This window comes from Aegilops tauschii, chromosome 5 (assembly GCF_002575655.3).
Source record: "Aegilops tauschii subsp. strangulata cultivar AL8/78 chromosome 5, Aet v6.0, whole genome shotgun sequence".
Classification (NCBI taxonomy): Eukaryota; Viridiplantae; Streptophyta; class Magnoliopsida; order Poales; family Poaceae; genus Aegilops; species Aegilops tauschii.
The window spans coordinates 515,535,793-515,557,653 of NC_053039.3; the positions used below are offsets into that span (position 1 = coordinate 515,535,793).

At 45.3% G+C, this 21,861-nt stretch overlaps 1 protein-coding gene and 1 pseudogene across 1 annotated transcript; one reads left to right on the top strand and one right to left on the bottom strand.

Moving 5' to 3' along the window:
- The first annotated feature begins 1,934 nt into the window (after window positions 1-1,934).
- LOC109749883 (DNA (cytosine-5)-methyltransferase 1A-like) lies at window positions 1,935-10,044 on the top strand (annotated as a pseudogene).
- Window positions 10,045-10,459: 415 nt separating this feature from the next.
- Window positions 10,460-11,681, bottom strand: LOC109741616 (PRA1 family protein E). Its single transcript, XM_020300694.3, has one exon. It carries the CDS (start codon window positions 11,481-11,483, stop codon window positions 10,782-10,784), a length of 702 nt encoding a protein of 233 aa, XP_020156283.1. The 5' UTR covers window positions 11,484-11,681; the 3' UTR covers window positions 10,460-10,781.
- Window positions 11,682-21,861: the final 10,180 nt, after the last annotated feature.

Sequence of the window (21,861 nt, forward strand, 5' to 3'; positions counted from 1 at the left end):
CCATGCTTGTTCAACAAAGAGAGAGAGAGAGAGAGAGAGAGAGAGAGAGAGAGAGAGAGAGAGAGAGAGAGAGAGAGAGAGAGAGAGGAGAAGGGAAAGGATAACGGGGAGATAGGAGAAGGGATTGACGGTGACGATCTGTGCGTGCATGTTGGGTGTGGATGGTTGGATGATAGCCACCTCATCAATCTGTGGGATATTGGATTGGCCAATTAGAACGCAAGCGGTACCAGTGGTGGGCCCTAGATTATGCCCGCCGCTGCTATGTTTTTTTCTATTTTTTGCTATTATTGTGTAACACAATATATTACTTGCTCTGAGACTTTTCCACAATTGCCCCATAGTGCATAACAGAATCTAGTCGTTAGTGATCCTTATTGGGTCGTGGCTCCGAGTCCTCGGGGTGGTGTATCTACTCGTCTACTTCGTGAGTTCGCTAGTTGCTTCTTCTTGGCTTTGTGATGCGGTTCAATGACGTTGGCAGCATACAGATGTCTGCAATGTGGTCTCGGTTGAGTAGGTCTTTTGACGGCGTTGACTGCTTACCTGTTCAGGCTCTAGGTGTCGTTTTCTTGAGGTGGTTGGTGTCGAGTAGTTCTGGTGGCTCCTGTTGCCAACCTTCCCTCTCATTTTGATCTTCTTTTCTTCTTATGTCATGTGCTCTGGCTCAGCTTGATGTGTGTATGTGAGGAGGTGGGGCTGATAACACCGGCCATTGCTCCACCCCTGCATTCTGCAACTTATCTTGCCAAATTACATTTGTTGGTAATAAATGTTCAGGTGGGAAGTTTCTGCCCCCCCCCCCCCCCCCCCACCCACACACACACACACACACACACACACCTAAGATGTTTAAAAAAAGTATATATGTGTGATTCTTGCTTATGGTCTGGCGTGTATTCATCATTGATAACAATGTCATCGCATGGAAAATGTTTCCACCACGTGAAATTGACATTAGGAGCAAAACAATAAGACATGGAAGAGTAAAATACCATAGAAGTGGCTATGCCACATGTTGTGTGGTTGCCCCTTGTATTGATATGTTGCAACGCATTGCGCTATCAGTGCCATGGTTTTCTTCTAACTAACATCGTCGTCTAGAAACTCTATGGAGTTCCAAATCCAAACCTTAGTTTTCAGTCTACATGACTTGTGATTTTTTAGTTCAAGTTAACAGACACGGCTTTCAAGCTATGAGTGCCATGTGGATGTGGCAAAAAAAATTGGCTCCATGGATATTCTCTTTAACAAAATGATAAACATCTGATCCGGCCACTACGGGAAGGGGGGGGGGGGGGGGGGGGGGGGTTGCCTCGCTCAGCAACGCCGAAGGGCCATTTCATGCAAGGAAGTGGCGGCTCTGAGGTTGGCGGTTGTGGTAGTTGTGGAGCCAGCCGACGCAAGGAAGAAGAGAGGGTCCAGATGTTCACATGAACGAAAAGCAATCGTTTTCGTATTGCCATAATCATTTCCCAAATATACCATATGTTTTTTCCTCATAAATGCGCAGCACTGGCACATTTTCGTATTCGATCGAGCGACGGGCAGCTGGCACATTTGAACGGAGACGGGGGAGGGGGTCGCCAACAATAGAAGGAAAGAAACCCGCAGCGTGACAACAAAAAGGGAAAGGAGTTACTTCTCCGCGAGGTCGATCCCAAGCTTACCCGGAGGAAATCGCCCTCGCTCCCGCCCAGCGGCCTCGCCCAGCGGCCAACGCGATCGGCAAACCATAATTTGCGAACTGTTGAAGGACTATCTGTCCATGAAACTATCTGTCCATGAAACTTCGACGCCACGCGATTTCTCAAATCTTTCCGTTGGGTTCTCAACTTTTGATCCTGGATCTTGCGGTCTTGCCTGCCTGCATGGTGTGCGTGTAGCCAGCCGGTCAGTGGATCGTTTTGCCGATGATCTGTGTGAGGCTCGACCAGATGCTTCGTCCGCGTCCTCTACCGGCCACCGGTGTTTTCTACCTTGCTCACGTGCTCCCAACGCCGTGCTTTTTCCGTCCGGATCTTTGCTTTAGATGAATGATATAGATAGCCGAGACCAGGCAGGGGAGGCTGGAATCACGTCTTGTGTCTGGTTTTCTCCGATCTCTCTATCCATGAGTTTTGGTCGAGGATCTCGCGTACGTTCTCGCCTCCATGGTGGGCGTAGATGGGATTCGTCCACGTCCTGCTGAGGTTCTTCAAAGCCCGGTTTTACATGTGGTTCTCTACCTCCTTTACGTGCATGTGCCATACTTTTGTCGTAGCCTTGGATGGATCATGATCGCCAACTGACCGGCCAGTGCTAGGATCGTGTTTATATCGTGTTTTTTTTTCTTTTGGCTTGGTCTTGCTTTGCTGGCCGCCTACTCATAGGTTCCGATCACTCTCTGTACTTGCATCTATAAATGGTGGCATCGCTGTTTGTGTTTGTGTATTTTGTTTGGTTTGAATCCGGGTGACCGTGCTTCTGCGGCTTGATTTATAAATGGTGGCATCGCTGTTTGTGTTTGTGTATTTTGAAACCAGATGAACTTGCTTATATGTCCAATTCATGGTTACATCTTGTTGTATTTGCATAGATCCATGTTTCCGCATCTAGACTTTTGATTAGGATGCTTCTCTGAAGGTCTATTTCATGGTTTTGTTGCGCAAGAGTTTCGACCTTGGTGGTGGATATGTGGTCTGCCCTTGGTGGATATGTAGATTGCACCGCCGAGGTAATTAACGCTCTCACTCCATTTTTGAACTCGTAGCCGATGGTTGATGGGTACTTCTTGCAGATCGGTAGATCTGGCTCTGTTATGTGGAGTTGTGTGCTCAATTGCCCATAGGTTGCATCGGCGCCTCTCCCCATTTTTGTCCATCTGCTCTTGGTTGCTCTATTTCTTCTGATCGCTTTGTGTACTTGGCATTTCATCACCCCTTCAGGTTTGAATCCGGCTTATTGTGATTCTATTTTCGATTTACACATGATGACGTCTCGTCACCTATTTGGTTTGAGTCTGGGTGAAGCTTCTACGCTCGATTTATGGTGACATCGCTAGCTGTATTTGCGTAGTTTGAATTTGGGTGGACGTGCTTCTATTTGATTTACGGTGGCATCTGGTTAAGTTTGAATAGATCTGTGTTTTCACATCTGAACTTCTAATTAGGATGTTTCTCTAATAGTCTAATCTATTTATGTTGTGCAGGAGTCTTGGTTTCTGTGGTGGTGAATCGTGATCTGGCATTGGTGGAGATCTGTAGATTCAACTGGCCAGGTAAGTTTATTGCCCCCCTCCCCACCCCATCATTTTTGCGTTCACCCTGTCTAGCTCTGCCATATATGTCCTTGTTTGAAAATATGTTAACGAATTGTTGATTTGAGGTGTAACCGCCATACTCTTGATTTTGTAATTTGATTGCTATATTTATCTAAACTTCTAATTGACACATCTACTTGATTCTAAACTTTACAGGGGAATTATGTCGAACTCTCCATATTCTGCGGGTACTGCAGGTATATGTGCTTACCTTGCTATTTTGGTTCCCAAACTTTACATAAACTTATTCCTGGAAATGCTATAGTTTCCGCAACATTTCACTTCTCCATATTAGCAAATTACACGGTCATAATATTATTATTTTATAAGTTTGATGTGCGGTGTAGTATATGAAAACTATGGATTGGGACATCATTGTCATTTATTGGTACATTTGCCATCTCATGCATTTAACTAATCATTCAACAATATATTTTACAAGGCCACTGTGTGTAGTAAGCGAGCATAATCATACTGGGTCGATCAAAGAATGAGTAGTTAAACCGCCATTTTAATATTTTTATGCATGGGATTCATCTGATGCATACATACTTGCACTGCATTCAGTTCTTTCAGTGTGTCCAACATTTTTGTTGAAAAATGTGTCTAACATTTCTAACAAAAATGTGTCCAACATTTTTTTCGCTTTCAGGAACAAAGAGGCGCCAAGCAAAGCCTAAAAGCGACAATGAGGATATAATTGAGGAGAGCAATGTTACCACCAACATTGGTCACAATGCCATTGGCTGCAAAAGAACAAAGAGAGAAGTTGCCCGTTCAAATTTCAATGAGAAGTCATTTGACTTATTTGAAGAAGATTCACTTGTCACAACCAAGGAAATCAGAACTGAGGAGGAAGCAGAGGCAGTTAGGTTGACAAGAACAGGACCTGAAGATGGGAAATGCTGCAGAAAACTCATCGATTTCATCCTGCATGGTAAAGATGATAATCTGCAACCATTTGAAATGTCTCAGAGTGATGGTGTCTCCATGACAGCTCTTATCATGCCATTTGATGCTCATATCGAAAAGGACAGGAAAAAGGGAATACGATGTGTCAAATTTGGGCGTATCAAGGGATGGGCAATTTCCGGCTATAAGGAAGGCGCCGTGGTAATTTCGCTCTCAACAGAACTAGCTGACTATATATGTGTGAAGGCCACAAGAAGCTACAGGTCTCATTTTGACCTTTTCAGCCAGAAAGCTCATGTTTGTGTTGAAGTTTATAGGGAGCTAGCTAGATCGGTTGGCAGAAACCCTTTGCTGAGCCTAGAAGAGCTGCTTGCCGGTGTTGTCCGTTCCATTAATTTGAGCAGTTGCTTCAATGGAAGAGTGAGAAAGGACTTTGTGATATCCATCGGTGAGTTCGTACATAACCAGCTCACTGCACTGGATCATGCAGCAAACAACGATGATGAGATGTTGTTGACGCTGCCTGCTCTTGTGGCACTAAGAAATGAGTGTAAATCTAACGTGGGATTCGGCAAGCTGGCAGCTTTGGCCTCACATGAAACTTTGATGATCAAGGATGGGCGGTGCAAGGAGGTGCAGGTGACCGAGAACGAGGATGAAGAAGAGAAACTAGCAAGGTTGTTGCAAGAAGTGGAAGAGTGGAAAATGAAGAAGCCGAGAGCCAAGAGTGGAAGTTCACAGAAAATTAAAAATGCCTACATCAAGATCAGTGAAGCTGAGATTGCCAATGACTACCCACTGCCAGCATACTATACACCATGCGATACAGAAAAGGATGAGTACATGTTTGACAGTGAAGATGGCATGCTGCCAGTAAGAATACTCAACAATTGGGCTCTATATAATTCAGATTTCAAATTCATGTCTTTGGAGCTCATCCCTATGGAACCAGGTGCTAAAAATGATACTGTTATCTTTGGGTCTGGTTGTATGAGAGACGATGATGGTACTTTCTGTTCAGCAGCTGAGCCAGCAGAGTTATCTTCTTCCTCGAGTAAATCTGACCAGGAAGATCAAGGGATTCCGGTTTATCTAAGTCCAATCAAGGAATGGCTTCTAGAATCTGGTGGCTCGATGATCTGCATATCTATTCGAACCGACATAGCTTGGTAAGTACTCCTGCAGCTCTAATCCATTATGTATACTATATGAACACATGTTACAATTGCTTGCGTTGCATTTCCGATCTTATCATGTTTTGAAATTTGCATTTTATTTATGCATGAAACCTTGCGATTCCTTGATATTAAACCTCCCTCTAACTTACATATGAATTTCAATTACGTCAGCTACAAGTTACTCCAGCCAACGAAGCAGTATGCGCCATGGTGTGCCACTGTCCTTAAAACAGCAAGATTGACTGTTAGTATCATCGCCATTTTAAAAGAACAAACTCGCGCTTCAAAACTTTCTTTCGCTGATGTTACCAAGAGAGTAGCAGAATTTGAGAGTGGGCATCATGCATTCATTTCAACAGATGCAACACTTGTTGAAAGATATGTTGTGGTTCATGGACAGATAGTCCTTCAACAGTTCGCAAATTATACAGATGAGTCCATTCGACGGTGCGCCTTTGTCACAGGCCTTATCAAGAAGATGAAAGAAAGAGGGCAGACGAAGCTAGCAACGAAGAAGAAATCTCAAGTGGCGAGAGGAGAGAATCTGAACCCAAGTGCAAAAATGGCCCGAATATCAAAACAAAATCTTATGCGTGCGACAACCACAAAGTTGGTCAGCAGGATATGGGATGATTACTATGCAACCCATTTCCCAGAGGATTCAAAGGAGGGGGGTGAGAATGATGAGCAAAAGGTATTTGAGGAGGAACAAGAAGAAGATGAAGAAGATGATGTTGAGGGGGAGGTTGAAGTTGGCGAGGAACATGTTTCGAGGACCTCGCCATCAACAAAGTCTAGAAATACATCATCAGATGCTTGTGAAGAAATAGAATGGAAAGGTCAAACAGTTGGGAAAACACCATCTGGAGAAGCTCTGTACAGAAGTGTGAGATTTGGAGATCTCAGTGTTGCTGTTGGTGGGGCACTCACATTGGAAGGTCATTCAGGAGAAGCCACCATGTGTTTTGTTGAGTACATGTATGAGACACATGATGGCACACAGATGATCCATGGTAGAGTTATGCAAAATGGTTCAGACACTGTCCTCGGCAATAGAGTCCAAAGTAGGTGACATGAGAGAATCATTGACTGTCAATGTCCAGCAGATTCCCTGGGGCCACAAGTGCAGAAAAGAGCAGTTGGAAGCTATTAGGGTGGATAGGGCCAGGGCAGAGGAGAGGAAGAAGAAGGGTTTGCCATTGGAGTACATCTGCAAAAGCATGTACTGTCCTGAAAAAGGTGCCTTTTTCTCCCTCCCTTGTGAGAAAATGGGCGCCGGAACCGGCACTTGCAGTTCTTGTGAGGAGCGACAAGCGGTCCGTGATGAGTTCAAAATACTGTCAGAGACCAGCTTTGTCCTCAAGAATGTCAAATACAATGTTCACGACTTCCTGTATATCAGGCCTCAGTTTTTCTCTCCCGTCGAGGGTCGTGGGACCTACAGGGCTAGAAGAAATGTGGGCCTGAAGCCCTATGTGGTATGTCGTTTGCAGAGTGTCAATGCTGCTGCTGGATCTCATAAAGCTAATCTGAAATCAACAAAAGTCAGTGTAAGAAGGCTATACAGGCCCAATGATATTTCATCAGATAAAGCTTACTCTTCAGATATCAGAGAGGTTTGGCACTCTGCCTTATGTTTACCACATTTTTCTTATGTGCATCATTACCATCATATTGTGCCTGTGATTCCACCTAACTTTATGTTTTTTACACTTGGACTTTAATCTAGTTTTCTTTGTTGTTTGATCCAGGTGTACTACAGTGAAGATATAGTTAGTGTGCCTGTTGGGATGATAGAGGGAAAATGTGAGGTTACAGCAAAGGATGACCTTCCAAATTCAAATCCTCCAGTAGTAGTTGAGCACGCCTTTTACTGTGAACATTTATATGATCCTGGAACTGGAGCTCTCAAGCAGGTCAGAATGATATTGCCAAATTTAATTTTGTGTTCATGTCATCTTGTTGACAAACTTCTTCATATAGTTGATTGAGTTTGCCTTGTCTATGAACCAGCTACCGACCAATGTTAAGCTCGCCCTGGCAAGGAAGGCTCCTGCTTCGAGAAAGAATAAAGGGAAGCAGATTTGTGACGATGAGCAAGCCGGTTCGGATAAACACAAGGATGAAACACCAGAGAACTGTCTTGCAACCCTTGATATTTTTGCTGGCTGTGGAGGTTTGTCTGAAGGGTTGCAGCTATCTGGTAATGTGTTTCCCATTAGCATATGTTCTTCATAAGATGCGTGTGCATTTTCGCAGACAGGGCACCTTGGCCACCACATACCTTCTGATCATTCAACTGTACAGGCGCTTCACGTACAAAATGGGCGATCGAATATGAAGAACCTGCTGGGCAAGCATTTCTTCAAAATCATCCTGAAGCAGCAGTGTTTGTGGAGAACTGCAATGTGATTCTGAAGTATGCAAAACCCACTTCCCCCTTTGGATGTACTAAACCCATTACTTATTTCTGACTATTCTCATCTTCAGAGCGATAATGGATAAGTGTGGCGATGTTGATGACTGTGTCTCCACTCCCGAGGCTTCTGCGGGAGCAGCAAAACTTTCAGATGAGAAGGTTAAGAATCTCCCTGTGCCCGGTGAAGTAGAATTCATCAATGGTGGCCCTCCATGCCAGGTCAGATGCCTCACCTATACACCAGGAGAATGCTCAGCGTTTTGTCAATCCTCTGCGTTGTTGCTTGACACTCTCTGTGCATCTTTTCTCAGGGGTTCTCCTGGATGAACAGATTCAAGCAGAGCCCATGGAGCAAGGTTCAGTGCGAGATGATTCCGGCATTCTTGTCCTTCGCAGAGTATTTCCGGCCTAGGTTCTTCCTTTTGGAAAACGTCAGGAACTTTGTTTCGTTTAACAAGGGCCGGACCTTCAGACTGACACTAGCATCACTCCTGGAGATGGGGTACCAGGTGCTTGACGCTTGCTCTTCTCTGTTTGTGCTATGGCCTTCCTTGACTTCCATATGTTCTGAACTTGTCTGCATGTTCCTAGGTTCGATTCGGCATTCTAGAGGCAGGTGCTTATGGCGTCGCGCAGCCCAGGAAAAGGGCGTTCATCTGGGCCGCCGCGCATGGGGAGACTCTTCCTGACTGGCCTGAACCAATGCATGTCTTCGCTAGCCCTGAGCTGAAAATAAACCTGTCAGGAGGTAAATACTATGCTGCTGCCAGGAGCACAGCTGGAGGAGCTCCTTTCCGCTCTATAACAGTCAGGGATACAATCGGCGATCTACCACCGGTGGAGAATGGCGCCAGCAACCCAACAATAAAGGTGCGTACAATCTGAATATCTTGTGGCAGTCAACGCTCTTGATCAGTACAAGCTGAATTTTCTTTCTCCCTTGTGTGCTGTAGTACGGAGGCGAGCCCATCTCCTGGTTCCAGAAGAAGATTCGAGGCGATACGCTTTCGCTGAGTGACCACATATCCAAAAAGATGAACGAGCTGAATCTCATAAGGTGCAAGCACATCCCAAAACGCCCTGGCTGTGACTGGCATGACCTGCCAGATGAGAAGGTAGCATTCACATTTTCTGCTGCTTTCTACATTCTTGGTAAGCAACCATGTCATGTACTAGCAGCTAATTTTCATCATGTGAATACTACAGGTGAAGCTATCCAGAGGGAGGAAAACGGTGGATTTGATCCCTAGGTGCTTGCCCAACACAGCCAAGACGAACAATCAGTGGAAAGGCCTGTGTGGGAGGCTGGACTGGGAGGGCAACTTCCCCACATCAGTGACAGATCCCCAGCCAATGGGCAGGGTCGGCATGTGCTTCCACCCTGATCAGGACAGGATCATCACTGTTCGTGAATGTGCGCGATCCCAGGTAAGCAAGTACTCTTGCAGATATCCCTATCAACACTCTCTCGAAATTGCTACTGCATAGTGGGTAGTATATACAGTAATGCATCCACTTGTGCCTCGGCAACTACACTTGGCTGAAATGAAGCATAGCTGACAGTAGATTTTGTTCCCACCAATGCTACTAGAGTAGATTGAGCTATTTTATCAGAATCAGATCATAGTTCTGTGCACGTGCAAGAGCAATTGCCTTGTTTGCCGTCTGGCTTAACCTCCAGGGCAGGCACAGGCAAATCAGAATCCAATGCACGTTGCCATGAATCGGATCTTCTGTTATCTTTTTGATTGAAGACTCTGATCTGATCCCACAACATGACATGAATGCAGGGCTTCCCTGATGGCTACCGTTTCGCTGGCAACATCCGGAGCAAGCACAGGCAGATCGGGAATGCGGTACCACCTCCCCTTGCATACGCGCTAGGGAGGAAGCTCAAGCAAGCCATCGATGCCAAGCCGCTTAAGTTAACTGATGAAGACATGGTCCAAGTGGGACTTAATTTATCGCTGGGCCCTATATAAATTCTGGGAACAGTTGACTCTGAAGTTATTACAGGCTGGTCACATGAATCTTTATGTGCATCTGTTGTAAGGAGGATTAAAATCATCAGGATGTTGGTGGAGGGAACATGCTCTTAGTAGTGGGGGCATAATCTTTAGTAAACAGAGGGAACATACTCTTGGAATTGGGGGCATAATCTTAGTAAACAGCAACTGTAAAACAATACCAAGAGGGTTATATGATTGAATAAATGAATGCAGTTTTCTGTTCTTTACAAGTAAGAATTACCACCATCAAAACCTATTGTTGTTTCCCAAAGTTGTGAAGAAATGAAAATACAGTAGCATTCTACCTTTTTACTAGTCACATGATACCAACTCTTGAGCTCACTTTGTCACTTGATCTCTTTCATGTATCCACTTCCTTAAGAATCTCCTGTGCTGACCTATTACTCTGTTAGTGTATATTCATACATAAGAATTTATAAGTGAGGATTACCATCGTCAAAATCAACTGCTGTTCTCCAAAGTTGTGAAGAAAAGAAAATATATTAGCAATATGAAGCCAACTCTGCACCTTACCTGTCAGCTGATCTCTTTCATGTATCAGCTTTTCCAAGAATCAATCTTCTGTGTTGGCCCTGTTACTCTGTTAGTTAATTCAATGGTACATAAGAACATAGGAAGATACACTGAATTTCACAAGCTTTATTTCCACAACTAGTCAGTAGAAGGGATGATTTACACCTTGGAGCAACATCTTACAAAACTTCCCTTGAAAAACAGATTCAGATCATCACAATCAGCTTAAGAATTTCACTTGAACACCAAGTGGACTGGCTACAAACAAATCAAAACTCCCCGCAAAAGGGAAAGCAAACAAGATCCTATACACGGCATACAGACTACGAAGACTGCAATCCCAGAGCATTACATCCGCCAAGAACAGAGGATGAGAAGAGGAGCCACACTCAGGAAGAAACGCCTTGGATCGAATCGAATTCCTCGTCTCATTTTGGGAGCGTGCTGTAGCCGTAGGTGCTCCCCATGAATGACGAGACGGCGGCGTCGGCGTCGAAGGCGTCCCTCTCGTCCAGGTAGAAGTTCATGCGGAAGGCGGCGTGCACGCCGATGAGGGCGGAGGCGAGGACGAGGGAGACGAGCAGGTTGAGGCCGGCGCGGGTGAGCGCGACGGCGAGCACGGTGGCGGCGGAGAGGACGGCGAGCACGACGCGGTCGTCGACGTCGCGGCCGAGGCAGACGAGCGGCCCCGCGTCCCCGCCGCGGCCGAAGTAGAGGGCGAGCCAGGCGACGAAGAGGGCGAGGAAGGCGAGCATGGAGCGCGGGCGGTAGACGAGGCCGAGGAAGACGAGGACGAGCGCCGCGAGCGCGTAGTTGGCGCGGAAGTAGGCGAGGTTGCGGCGCGCCCGGGCGCGCGCCTCGCCGCAGGTCTCCGGGCGGGAGAAGGCCGTGTGGTCCAGCACCTCCCGCCAGGCGCGCGGCCGGCCCACGGCCGCGGCGGCCGCGGCGCTGGCCCCCGCGCGCGAGAAGAAGGCCACCCCCGCCTCCGCCGCGGTCGCCGCCGGCGGGGAGGCGGGGGAGGAGGAGGAGGAGGGCGCCGCCTCGAAGTCGCCGTTCGCGTCGGGCCGCGGCGGCGGGGGCGGGGCCGGGACGGCGCCGTAGCGCGACCAGGAGGCCGTGGAGGAGGACATGGCGGAGGGAGGAACCCTAGGTGGAGGGGAGGTGGGGATCGGGGGATCGTGCCGTGATTGATTGCTGTTGCTGGGCGTGGGCGTGGGCTGGCTTTGATCGGTCGACGGGTCGAGCGATCGGGTTTTGTCGAGTGGATCTGGCTGGCTGGGGCTGGCTGGCTTGGACGGGGGAGAGAGAGGAGCAGGGGAAGAAAGGGAAAAGTTTGCTTTTGGCCAATTCGCGGGCTAATTTATTAATGGTGTATTGGAGCGACTAGTTGGGACGTCGGCAGATCCGATCGAGCGGCTGATAATGGCCCCTCCTTCGACACACAAACAAACGTCCATGTACTGTCCATGTCACGATTAATATGCAACGAACCGAGTGTCCAGATCAGACTTGACCCGCCGTTAATTTCCGGCGTATTAGCGTGGAACGTGTACAGTGTTACTATTCACAACGTTCTGGCCGAGCATTCATGTCTAAGAATTTTCCAAAGCTCATTATAGTCCGCTCCGTTCGCAAAGAAAAAAAAAATCCGCTCCATTCGAGAAAAAAAATAAAAAAATCCGCTCTTTTAGCAAAAAAAAATTTTGTCCGCTCACTCATACACAAACGCAAAACATTCAAAGTTTACAATATCCTGGATGCAACCATGAAAGAAAAGGCCTATAAAAAGACACTGAAAGAAAAGGAGAGACGACGCATGTCCACGAACATTTGCAAGAAAACTCCAATGCAACTGATTTCTACAACCGTCATCCTCACCACTTGTCGTCTTTAGAGGCCATGAGAGCAACTCCAACGCGCAGACTCATTTCGTCCGCGCGTGTCCGTTTGGATCGTCGCGGACAGAAAAGGCGGCCCAACGCGCCGACCCAAACAAACGTGCATCCGCTTTTCGTTCGCCTGCCGACCCATTCCTGGTCCAAATTTGAGCCTCATTTGCGTCGGCACGGACATGAAGCGGACGCGCGCGACGCTCACCAACTCCTCCCTCTTCCACCTCCGTCGACAGCAAATCCGCGCCCAGCCCACCCCATCGCCGTCGTCACCCAGTTCATGTGCCCCCTGCCAGCAGTCCGTGCCCACACACCTCCCACGTCGCCGCCACCACCGCCTCGTCACCGGGCAACTGCAACTCCCCCCCCCACCACGACGTCGCCGCGAGCGTGAAGCCCCCCCTCCCCCCACCCGTGCCCACGGCCAGCTCCTTCGTCTGACACCGCACGCTCATGGGACGCCGCCAGACCAGCTACCTGGTCCAGGGGAGGCACGCGTTTCTTCGCCAGCCAGCTTCTTCGATGAGGCCCACAAGATGTTCGACGGTTTGCCCCCAAGGTACAAATGGACTCCGCCGACGAGTTCTTTTTCCACAATTTCCTCTGTGACTCCGATGATGAGGAGATGGTGGCTGCCATGTTGGTCGTCCATGACCTCCTTAATAGGCAGCGGTCGTTGTTCCGGGGCTCAATCCCGGGGCACACTCCGGCGTTGAATCGCAACCGAGAGAGCGGCCATTTTCTTCTTTGGAAGGACTACTTGAGACACCCAATCCGCTCTCCAAACATCACCAATTCCGAGGCCGTTTCCGCATGGCTAGGCATGCTTTCTATCGTATTCGGGAGGGGTTGTCGGATACGATAAGTATTTCGAGTGCAAGGAGGATGCCCTTGAAAAGATTGGCTTCTCCTCTTATCAGAAATGCACCGCAGCTATTCGGATGCTTGCATACAGAGTTCCCGGTGATCTCATTGATGAGTGCGTCTATATGAGCGAGTCCACGTGCCTAGAGTCCATATACAGGTTCTGCAAGGCTGTGATTGAAGTGTTTGGCCCTGAGTACTTGGGAGAGCCAAATGTTGCAGATAGAGCCCGCTTGTTGGCGATGAATGCCAGCAGGTGCTTCCCAGGGATGCTTGGTAGCATAGACTGTATGCACAGGCAGTGGAAGAACCGCCCTTCTGCTTGGTAGGGGCAATATAGGGGCCATGTCAAGGCTTGCACTGTCATACTTGAGGCCGTGGCCTCAGAAGATCTCTGGATCTGGCACTCTTCTTCGGCATGGCCGGATCGCACAATGATATCAACATGCTTCAACGCTCTCCGGTGTTTGCAAGACTTGCCGAAGGCAACTGCCCGCCGGTGAATGTTAACATCAACGGCTACAACTACAACAAACGATACTACCTAGCTGACGGTATCTATCCTGAGTGGCATACTATTGTGAAGATAATCTCCAACCCTATAGGAGAGAAGAAGATGAGATTTGCACAAGAGCAAGAGAGTGCTAGGAAGGATGTGGAGCGTGCCTTCGGTGTTCTCCAATCTCGGTGGGGCATCGTACGGTATCCTGCTAGAACTTGGAGCACCAAAAAGTTGTGGGAGGTGATGAATGCTTGTGTGATCATGCACAATATGATCATAGAGGATGAGCTCTTGGAACGTATCTATGATCAAGGGTTTCAGTTTCAGGGTGACAATGTTGTGCCTGAGCATGGAGGAGCGGCGACGTTTGCACAGTTCACCCAATTTCATCATCAAATGCGTGATTGGGAAACTCACATTTAACTATAAGATGATTTGGTTGAGCATATGTGGGCTCATGCTGGCAACCAATAGATGTATCTTTTTTCAAAATGTATTTGAGATAATCTATTTTTTATTCGGCTTGTAAACTATGATATATTTATTTGGTTTGTGGAACTATGCTATATTTGTTTGCTTCTGAAACTATGCAAAATGTGTGTATAATGGTTGCAAAACGACGGCAAGCCGGGCACGCGGGCAAATATGGGTCAGTGATGTCTACTACACAACTTGTTCTCATAGACTCGTGTTTGGCCTCCAAGCGCAGAGTTTTGTAGGGCAGTAGCAAATTTGCCTCAAGTGGATGACCTAAGGTTTATCAATCCGTGGGAGGCGTGGGATGGACATGGTCTCTCTCAAACAACCCTGCAACCAAATAACAATGAGTCTCTTGTGTCCCCAATACACCAAATACAATGGTAAATTGTATATGTGCACTAGTTTGATGAAGAGATGGTGATACAAGTGTAGAACGATAGTAGATATTATTTTTGTAATAGGAACAATAAAAACAGTAAGGTAGCAAGTAACAAAAGTGAGCACAAATGGTATTGCAATGATTCTAAACAAGGCCTAGGGTTCATACTTTCGCTAGTGCAATCTCTCAACAATGCTAATATAATTGGATCATATAACAATCCCTCAATGTGCAACAAAGAATCACTCCAAAGTTCTTATCTAGCGGAGAATATAAGAAGAAATTGTTTGTAGGGTACGAAACCACCTTAAAGTTATCTTTCCCGATCGACCTATTGAGCTATTCCTATATATGGTGTCACAAATAGCCCTAGAGTTCGAACTAAAATAACACCATATGATACGCATTAACCAACCCTAATGTCACCTAGATACTCCAATGTCACCACAAGTATCCATGAGTTAATTATACGATACACATCAAACAATTTCAGATTCATAATACTCAATCCAACACAAAGAACCTCAAAGAGTGCCCCAAGATTTCTATCGAAGAAAGTAGGATGAAAACTTGCATCAACCCCTATGCATAGATTACCCCAATGTCACCTCGGAAATCCGCGAGTTGAGTGCCAAGACATACATCAAGTGCTCTCAAATCCACAAAAATATTCAATCTGATAATAACGAAATCTCGAAGGGAAAACTCAATTCATCACAACAAGATAGAGAGTGAGAAACACCATATGATCCAACTATATTAACAAAGCTCGTGATACATCAAGATCGTGCCAAATCAAGAACACGAACAAGAGAGAGAGAGATCAAACACATAGCTACTAGTACAAACCCTCAGCCCCGAGGGTGGACTACTCCCTCCTCATCATGGTGGTTGTCGGGATGATGAAGATGGCCTTCGGTGATGATTTCCCCCTCCGGCAGGGTGCCGGAACAGGGTCTAGATTGGTTTTTCGTGGCTACAGAGGCTTGCGGCGGCGGAACTTCTCATCTAGGGTTATTTCTGGGGGTTTCTGTATTTATAGGAATTTTTGGCGTCGGTCTAACGCTGAGATGGGCCTCGAGGGGCCCACTACCCACCAGGGCACGCCAGAGGAGGGGTGGAGCGCCCTGGTGCCTAGTGAGCAGCAGACCCCCCCCCCCCAAGTGGTTCTTTGCTCCAATATTCTTCATTTGTTCCATCAAAAATCTCCAAAAAGTTTTGTTCAATTCCGAGAACTTTTATTTCTGCACAAAAAAAACACCATGGTAGTTCTACTGAAAACAGCGTCAGTCCGGGTTAGTTCCATTCAAATCATACCAAAACCATATAAAATTGTTATAAACATGGCATGAATACTTCATAAATTATAGATATGTTGGAGACGTATCAGTCAGCGCGTTGGGCGCACTGCCGACTCAAACCAAAATAGGGCGGACACCGAGCGGGCGGCCAACCCAAATGGACAAAAAGTGGACAAAGCGCGCGTCCGTTTGGGTCGGCGCATTAGAGTTGCTCTCAGGACTTTGTGAGCCGAAGAAAAGCCTACGGTCGGCAAGGCCATTGTCGATGTGGCGCATCGACCGAAGTCATCCCCGTGCTCCTCGAAACCCGGACCCACTGCATGTCATCGATGTCATCGAGGAGAATGCCAGAACCGCCGCCCACGAGCCTCCTACCATGTTCTTGGACCTTTGTCTTCCCCCAAACAAACATGACACTATGCGAGATGGGATCCGCCATAGACACATAAAACACCACCAGACCCATCGCGTTGAGGGAACGATGGAATAAGGTTCCCACCGAGTGTGTCATCAAGATGGGGCTGAGATATGGGACATTTCATCTCAAACGCCAGCGTCACTGCCAGCCAAGTGCCACCATGGAACACACCAAACCTAACCCTAACTACAGCCGAGGCAGAGAGTCGAGGTTCCCCCACCCATCCTTTGCCAGAGCATCGATCGGAGGGGAGGAGCCCACGGCCTTGTCGGCGGAGCGCGGGAGGAGTTATTCTCCTCCATGATCACCTCTTTCCTTGGACAAGATGGAGCGAAGCGATTACGAGATAATACAGTATTTTCACTGCAAGACAACATTGTGAAAGCCTTCATCCAGCCAAAAGTGACAGTGTAACGAAGAGTTAGTGCTTCTACACATTTTTGTATGTGATGACATCAAAGGACTAGCGGCAACCCAACACACAATGTCCATATGGTCCACGGTCCCGCACCACCGCGCTAGTTGCTAAGCTCGATGAAGATGTGAAGATTGCTGCATCCACATTCATGAAAGCCAAAACCAATCGGCAGTAGAGATCATTTTCTCAACTTATGTTGGAACTACATAACTTTAGAAACAATAGCCTTTCGATCCCCCTGGAAGCAGAATGTGCGACCCATGTGAGATCTGAACCAATATTCAAAATTTAGTTTAAAGGATCGTATTGAACTTACTCAAAAAAATAAAGATCGAGTTGCAATGTCATGTTGTTATGAAATTTTAGGGGTGAAATATAGGACAAGCTTCACACCACGGGGATATCTATGAGGCTAGAATCAACAAAAAAATTAATTACATTCAGACCACAAGAAAAATGATATATAAATAGTATAGTTGATGTTTCTTCACCTATGCTTGTGAAAGTTGCTAATGGTAACATTATTTCTTATGTTCATCCTAATACTGTCCATGGTTGCATTATTAGCTTACAGTATGCTGATGATACATTGCTCTTTCTTGATCCCAACCTGGATAACGGTAGAAATATTAAATGGTTAGTTTCCTGTTTTCACAACTTATCTGGTATGAGGATCAATTTTAACAAATGTGATTTGCTTACTATCAATGTGAAGGATGAGGTCACTAGGGTGTTGGCCCAAAATTTTTGTTGTAAAAGAAGTCATTTCCCCTTAAAATACATAGGAGTATTTTGCTAAACTTCACAGAGAAGGCCTCTAATCTATTATTGATAAAATTATTAAAAGGATATGTGGTTGGAGGGGTAAACTTCTTAGTTATGAGGCTAGGTTTGTTTTACTTCATACTTGCATTGCTAGCATTCCCATGTACCTTGTGTCTATAATCAAATTTCTTAAATGGGTAATTAAGGCTATTACTTCCCACATGGCTCACTTACTCTCGGGAAATATGGGTGATGTACATAAATAACATTTGGCAAATTGGGGGCTTATGTGCTAGAAAAAAAATCTTTTGACGGGCTAGGTATTTCAAACTTAAGGGAATTTAATATGTCCTTGGTGGCCTCTTGGTCTAAAAGATACTTTTGCGGGTGGTGACAAAAGTTGGTTATTCCTTGTGGATTATAAATAGCATACTAATAAAACCTAAAAAAATTGTTCTAGAATGAACAATGCATCTCCTTTTTAGAAAGGTGTAACTTGGGCCATGAGCCCATGACTAGTGTTAGACCCTTTTAGAAGTGGGTTCTGGGTAATGGTAAACATATCTACTTTTGGCATGATGTCTCAGCAGAAGATATCTCTTTGAAAACTCAATTTTTGGATGTATTTGAACTTTGTCGACATCAAAACTATACTATTGCTCGGGTGTGGGATGGTCAGGTTCTTAAACTGGCCTTTAGAAGATGTGTGGATCCTATCTTTTTGGATAAATGAAACGATCTTTTGAATGTCCTTCATTGCTTTAACCCTACTGATTCAGCTAATAAGCCTGTTTGGACTCTTGAAGCTTCCGGGGTTTATTCCACTAAATCCTTTTATAGCAAAATTGGCCATTTCTGGGAAATCGCTATTCCACATAGATAGTTATTTTTTGTTTGGTTGGCAGTTTAATGAAGTCTTGACAAGAGATAGCTTGAACAAAAGACAACATGTAGATGATCTAACATTTCCTCTATTGCAATGAGGTGGAATCTGTTGATCACTTATTGTTTGGTTGAATTGTTGCGAAAAAACTTGTGGGGGTTGTCGTTGAAACATTCAAGTTTACTTTCCCTGAAAATACAACTGATTTATCTGCCTTGTGGTGTAGAAATAATAAGAAATTTGTTATTGACATGTCTTGTATTTGTTCTATTTGGAGCTTAGGGCATCGCCAATGCTGGCCCGCAAATGGACACCTTAAATGCCCATTTCTATGCCCGGACGAGGTCCGCGGACATGATGCCGGAGAGAGCCATCCAACGCTATTCACAAATTAATATGTATTTGTCCAATTGGGAGGAGAGAGAAGAGGGGGCCATGCATGCGGATGCTTTTCGTGGGATATTCTGGTGTGGTGTCCGGTTGGGAAGAAAGAGAGGACAGAGGAGCATGCATGTGAAGCGAGAAGAAAAGAGAGGAGGGCCACATGGAGGCTTTTTGTTCGTCAAGTGTATATCCAAACTCTGACAAGACCCCATGTCTGGACTGCTATGTGGACATATACATGTCCCTATTGGATGGCAAAATGGACCGTACATAATGTATAGTGAAGGTTTGAGAGTGTGCTTTGGAGATGCCCTTATAAATACTGCGCAGTGATTTCTATTTTCAGGGGGGCAATATGGAAGGCTACCCGGATTCTTCTGGGAAGGGCAAAACTTTGCTTTATCAGTGAAAGATTCTATGCTCGGATACTCAGTCAGTCTTACTAAAGGAATGCTTGCTAATATTGGGTCGACGAAGACAAGAGCTTCTTAGGACACTTGGAGATGTAGGGAGAGGCGGGCAAAAGGATTGAATAGCAAAGCTTCTTTCTGAGAGCGCGTTCCAGCTGAAATGTAATTTTTCGATAAGGGGCGTTTTATTACTTAAAAGGTTTCAGTAATACACCGGGTCTCTGCATAACTAAGATGCACATAACAAAACCAAGTCCAAACTCATAAAGAAAAGTGACAAAATATAAGTAATCATAAGACTGTATGACGCCTAAACCGTAGGGGGGGGGGGGCAATCCTAAGATCATGCTGCCATCCATGTCGGGTAAAAGTATCTTTCCTCGTGTTCTCCAAGCGTGTACACACCTTCATAAGCAGGTCTCGATTCTCCACACGTTGTAGAGACGACCATAAACGAATTGTACTGATATATCTATAGATAACATGCATAAGACAAGTGCTTTTATCGTTAAAAACCTTATCATTTCTACATAGCCAAAGCGACCAAATAAAAGCGAGCGCTCCCACCCTAAGAAGAATTCTAAACCTATGATCAATCCCGTGTAAGCAGTTGCCAAATATATTAGCAATATTGCATGGAGGATACAAGCCAAAAGCTACTTGGATGACTGGTCATATAGAACGAGCTAATTTGCATTGGAAAAACAAGTGTTTAATTGTTTCATCATGTTTAAAAACAACACATTGCGTACTTTCATGCAAATTCCTCTTAATAAGATTATCTTTGGTAAGAATGACTCTTCGACGAAGATACCACGCAAAGATTTTATTCTTAAGTGGTATCTTCATCTTCCAAATCTTCTTATTGTTATCAACTGGCATTTCTGACTGGATTAGAGCTCTATACATAGAGTCCACCGTGAATATACCACTCACGTGTAGGTTCCAATGAAATGCGTCGGCTCCTTGTGACAATTGTACCATGAAAAGTCTCTATAACAAAGTGTTCCACGATTCAAGTCTGGGACCAATTAAATCTCTTCTGAATGTCACATTTGGCAGAAAGGATTTATAACCGTGGCGATAGTCACCCTTGTGACGCACAATATTGTATAAAGCCGGATAATGTTCTCGAAGTGTAGCATTGCCTAGCCACTTTTCCTCCCACAATCTAATTTCCGAACCGTCTTTTATAGTGAAGGATCCATAAGGGAAGAAGTATTTCTTTGTAGTCGTTAGACCCCCTAAAAGTGGGAGTCCCCAGGCTTTCAGTGTACTTGGGGCACTGCATTTGGGCCCACATATTTTCACCTTAGAAGGGTTTGCCATACACCATTTTCCGTCAGCAGCTTAAACAGCCATTTACCAAGGAGGGCGGTATTTTTAACCTCGTGGTCATGAATACCCATCCCTCCATGGTCTCTGGACGGCAAACCACATTCCGTTTAGCCAGTCGATATTTCTTTTTCTCACTATCTCCTTGCCAAAAGATTTTTGATCGAAAATAATTCAATCTATGTAAACCTCCTTTAGGCGGCTGAAATGTAATAGTTAGCTCTTCGTGGAATCCTGCTTGGTTTCCTTCTCACTGTCATGAGATTTCTTGCTCCCTCCATCAGCCTGATGTGGCATGGTGTGAACGTTAAACCTTCCTGGCTCACCATTTACGTTTAGTTGCAACTAGAAGCATACACGCGCCTTGCCGTGTCGTTCTACTTTTTTACCATTTATTTGTTTGTTACTGATGTGTTAGCAGCACTGCCAAAAACATATCCAAAGTAGTGGTTGTGCCACGTGTGTCCCGGACATGCATGGTTAAAACATAGTACTGGATGGACATGATAATATTCATCTGCAAAACTAATTCAAAAGTATAATATGTGTAACTGAGGCTTCTGATTGTAGTATACATCTACAACAATCATACGGCTCTAAGATTTGACCAACCGGTATTTCATAACTTACCTTGGTCAGATACAAATAATACAAAAAACCAACAATAATGGTCTGCAATAACAGTAAAAGGGTAGTGGGGGTGAGAAATACTTGGAAGTTGCAACACTGCACCAAAGTATATGGCTTCTGGTTTTTCAATATTGATCATTTAGATGCGTAGTTAGAATCAAAATAGAAAGAACATATTTGAATAAAAGCAATGCTTTGCACTGACTAACGATAGGAAAGGGAATGAAGCATGTTTATAGCGGCCTCTAAAAGGAAGAGACGGAAATGGGAGGATCAAGAGATAATAGTACAAGTGATTGATCTCAGCTTTCGTTTGAATGCAACATTATTGATGCATTAATAAGGCATGATCGGCTGTGTACATAAGCGACCCGGTGATAATTAACCAAATTATCTTCACAGAATAACCTAGTTATCATATTGTTTTATTGTTTTAGTGCCAATTAAGTTCAGTTAGAGACTGTGCTTCTTAGGCGTGGAACCATATGCTAATTAATACTCCCTCCGTTTTAAAATACAGTACATACTTTGTTTTGAAAAGTCAAGCATATCAATGTTTGACCAAGTTTAAAAAAATCAACATCCACATGTACTTTTATAGTTTATTTATTTAGTACTTCAGATACTGATAGTTTATTCTAGAAACTTGGTCAAACATGGACATCTTTTGATTTTTGAAAAAACTAATATGCACTGCATTGTGGAATAGAGGCAACATAAAGCATGCCATGTATAAACTACCTGAGGTTGTTAATCCACAAGCACGTACATGGTACTCAAGTAGTGCAGGATGAGGCTTTCAGATTGAGACCTTACACTGTGAGATAATCTGCTACTTGTTTAGCCC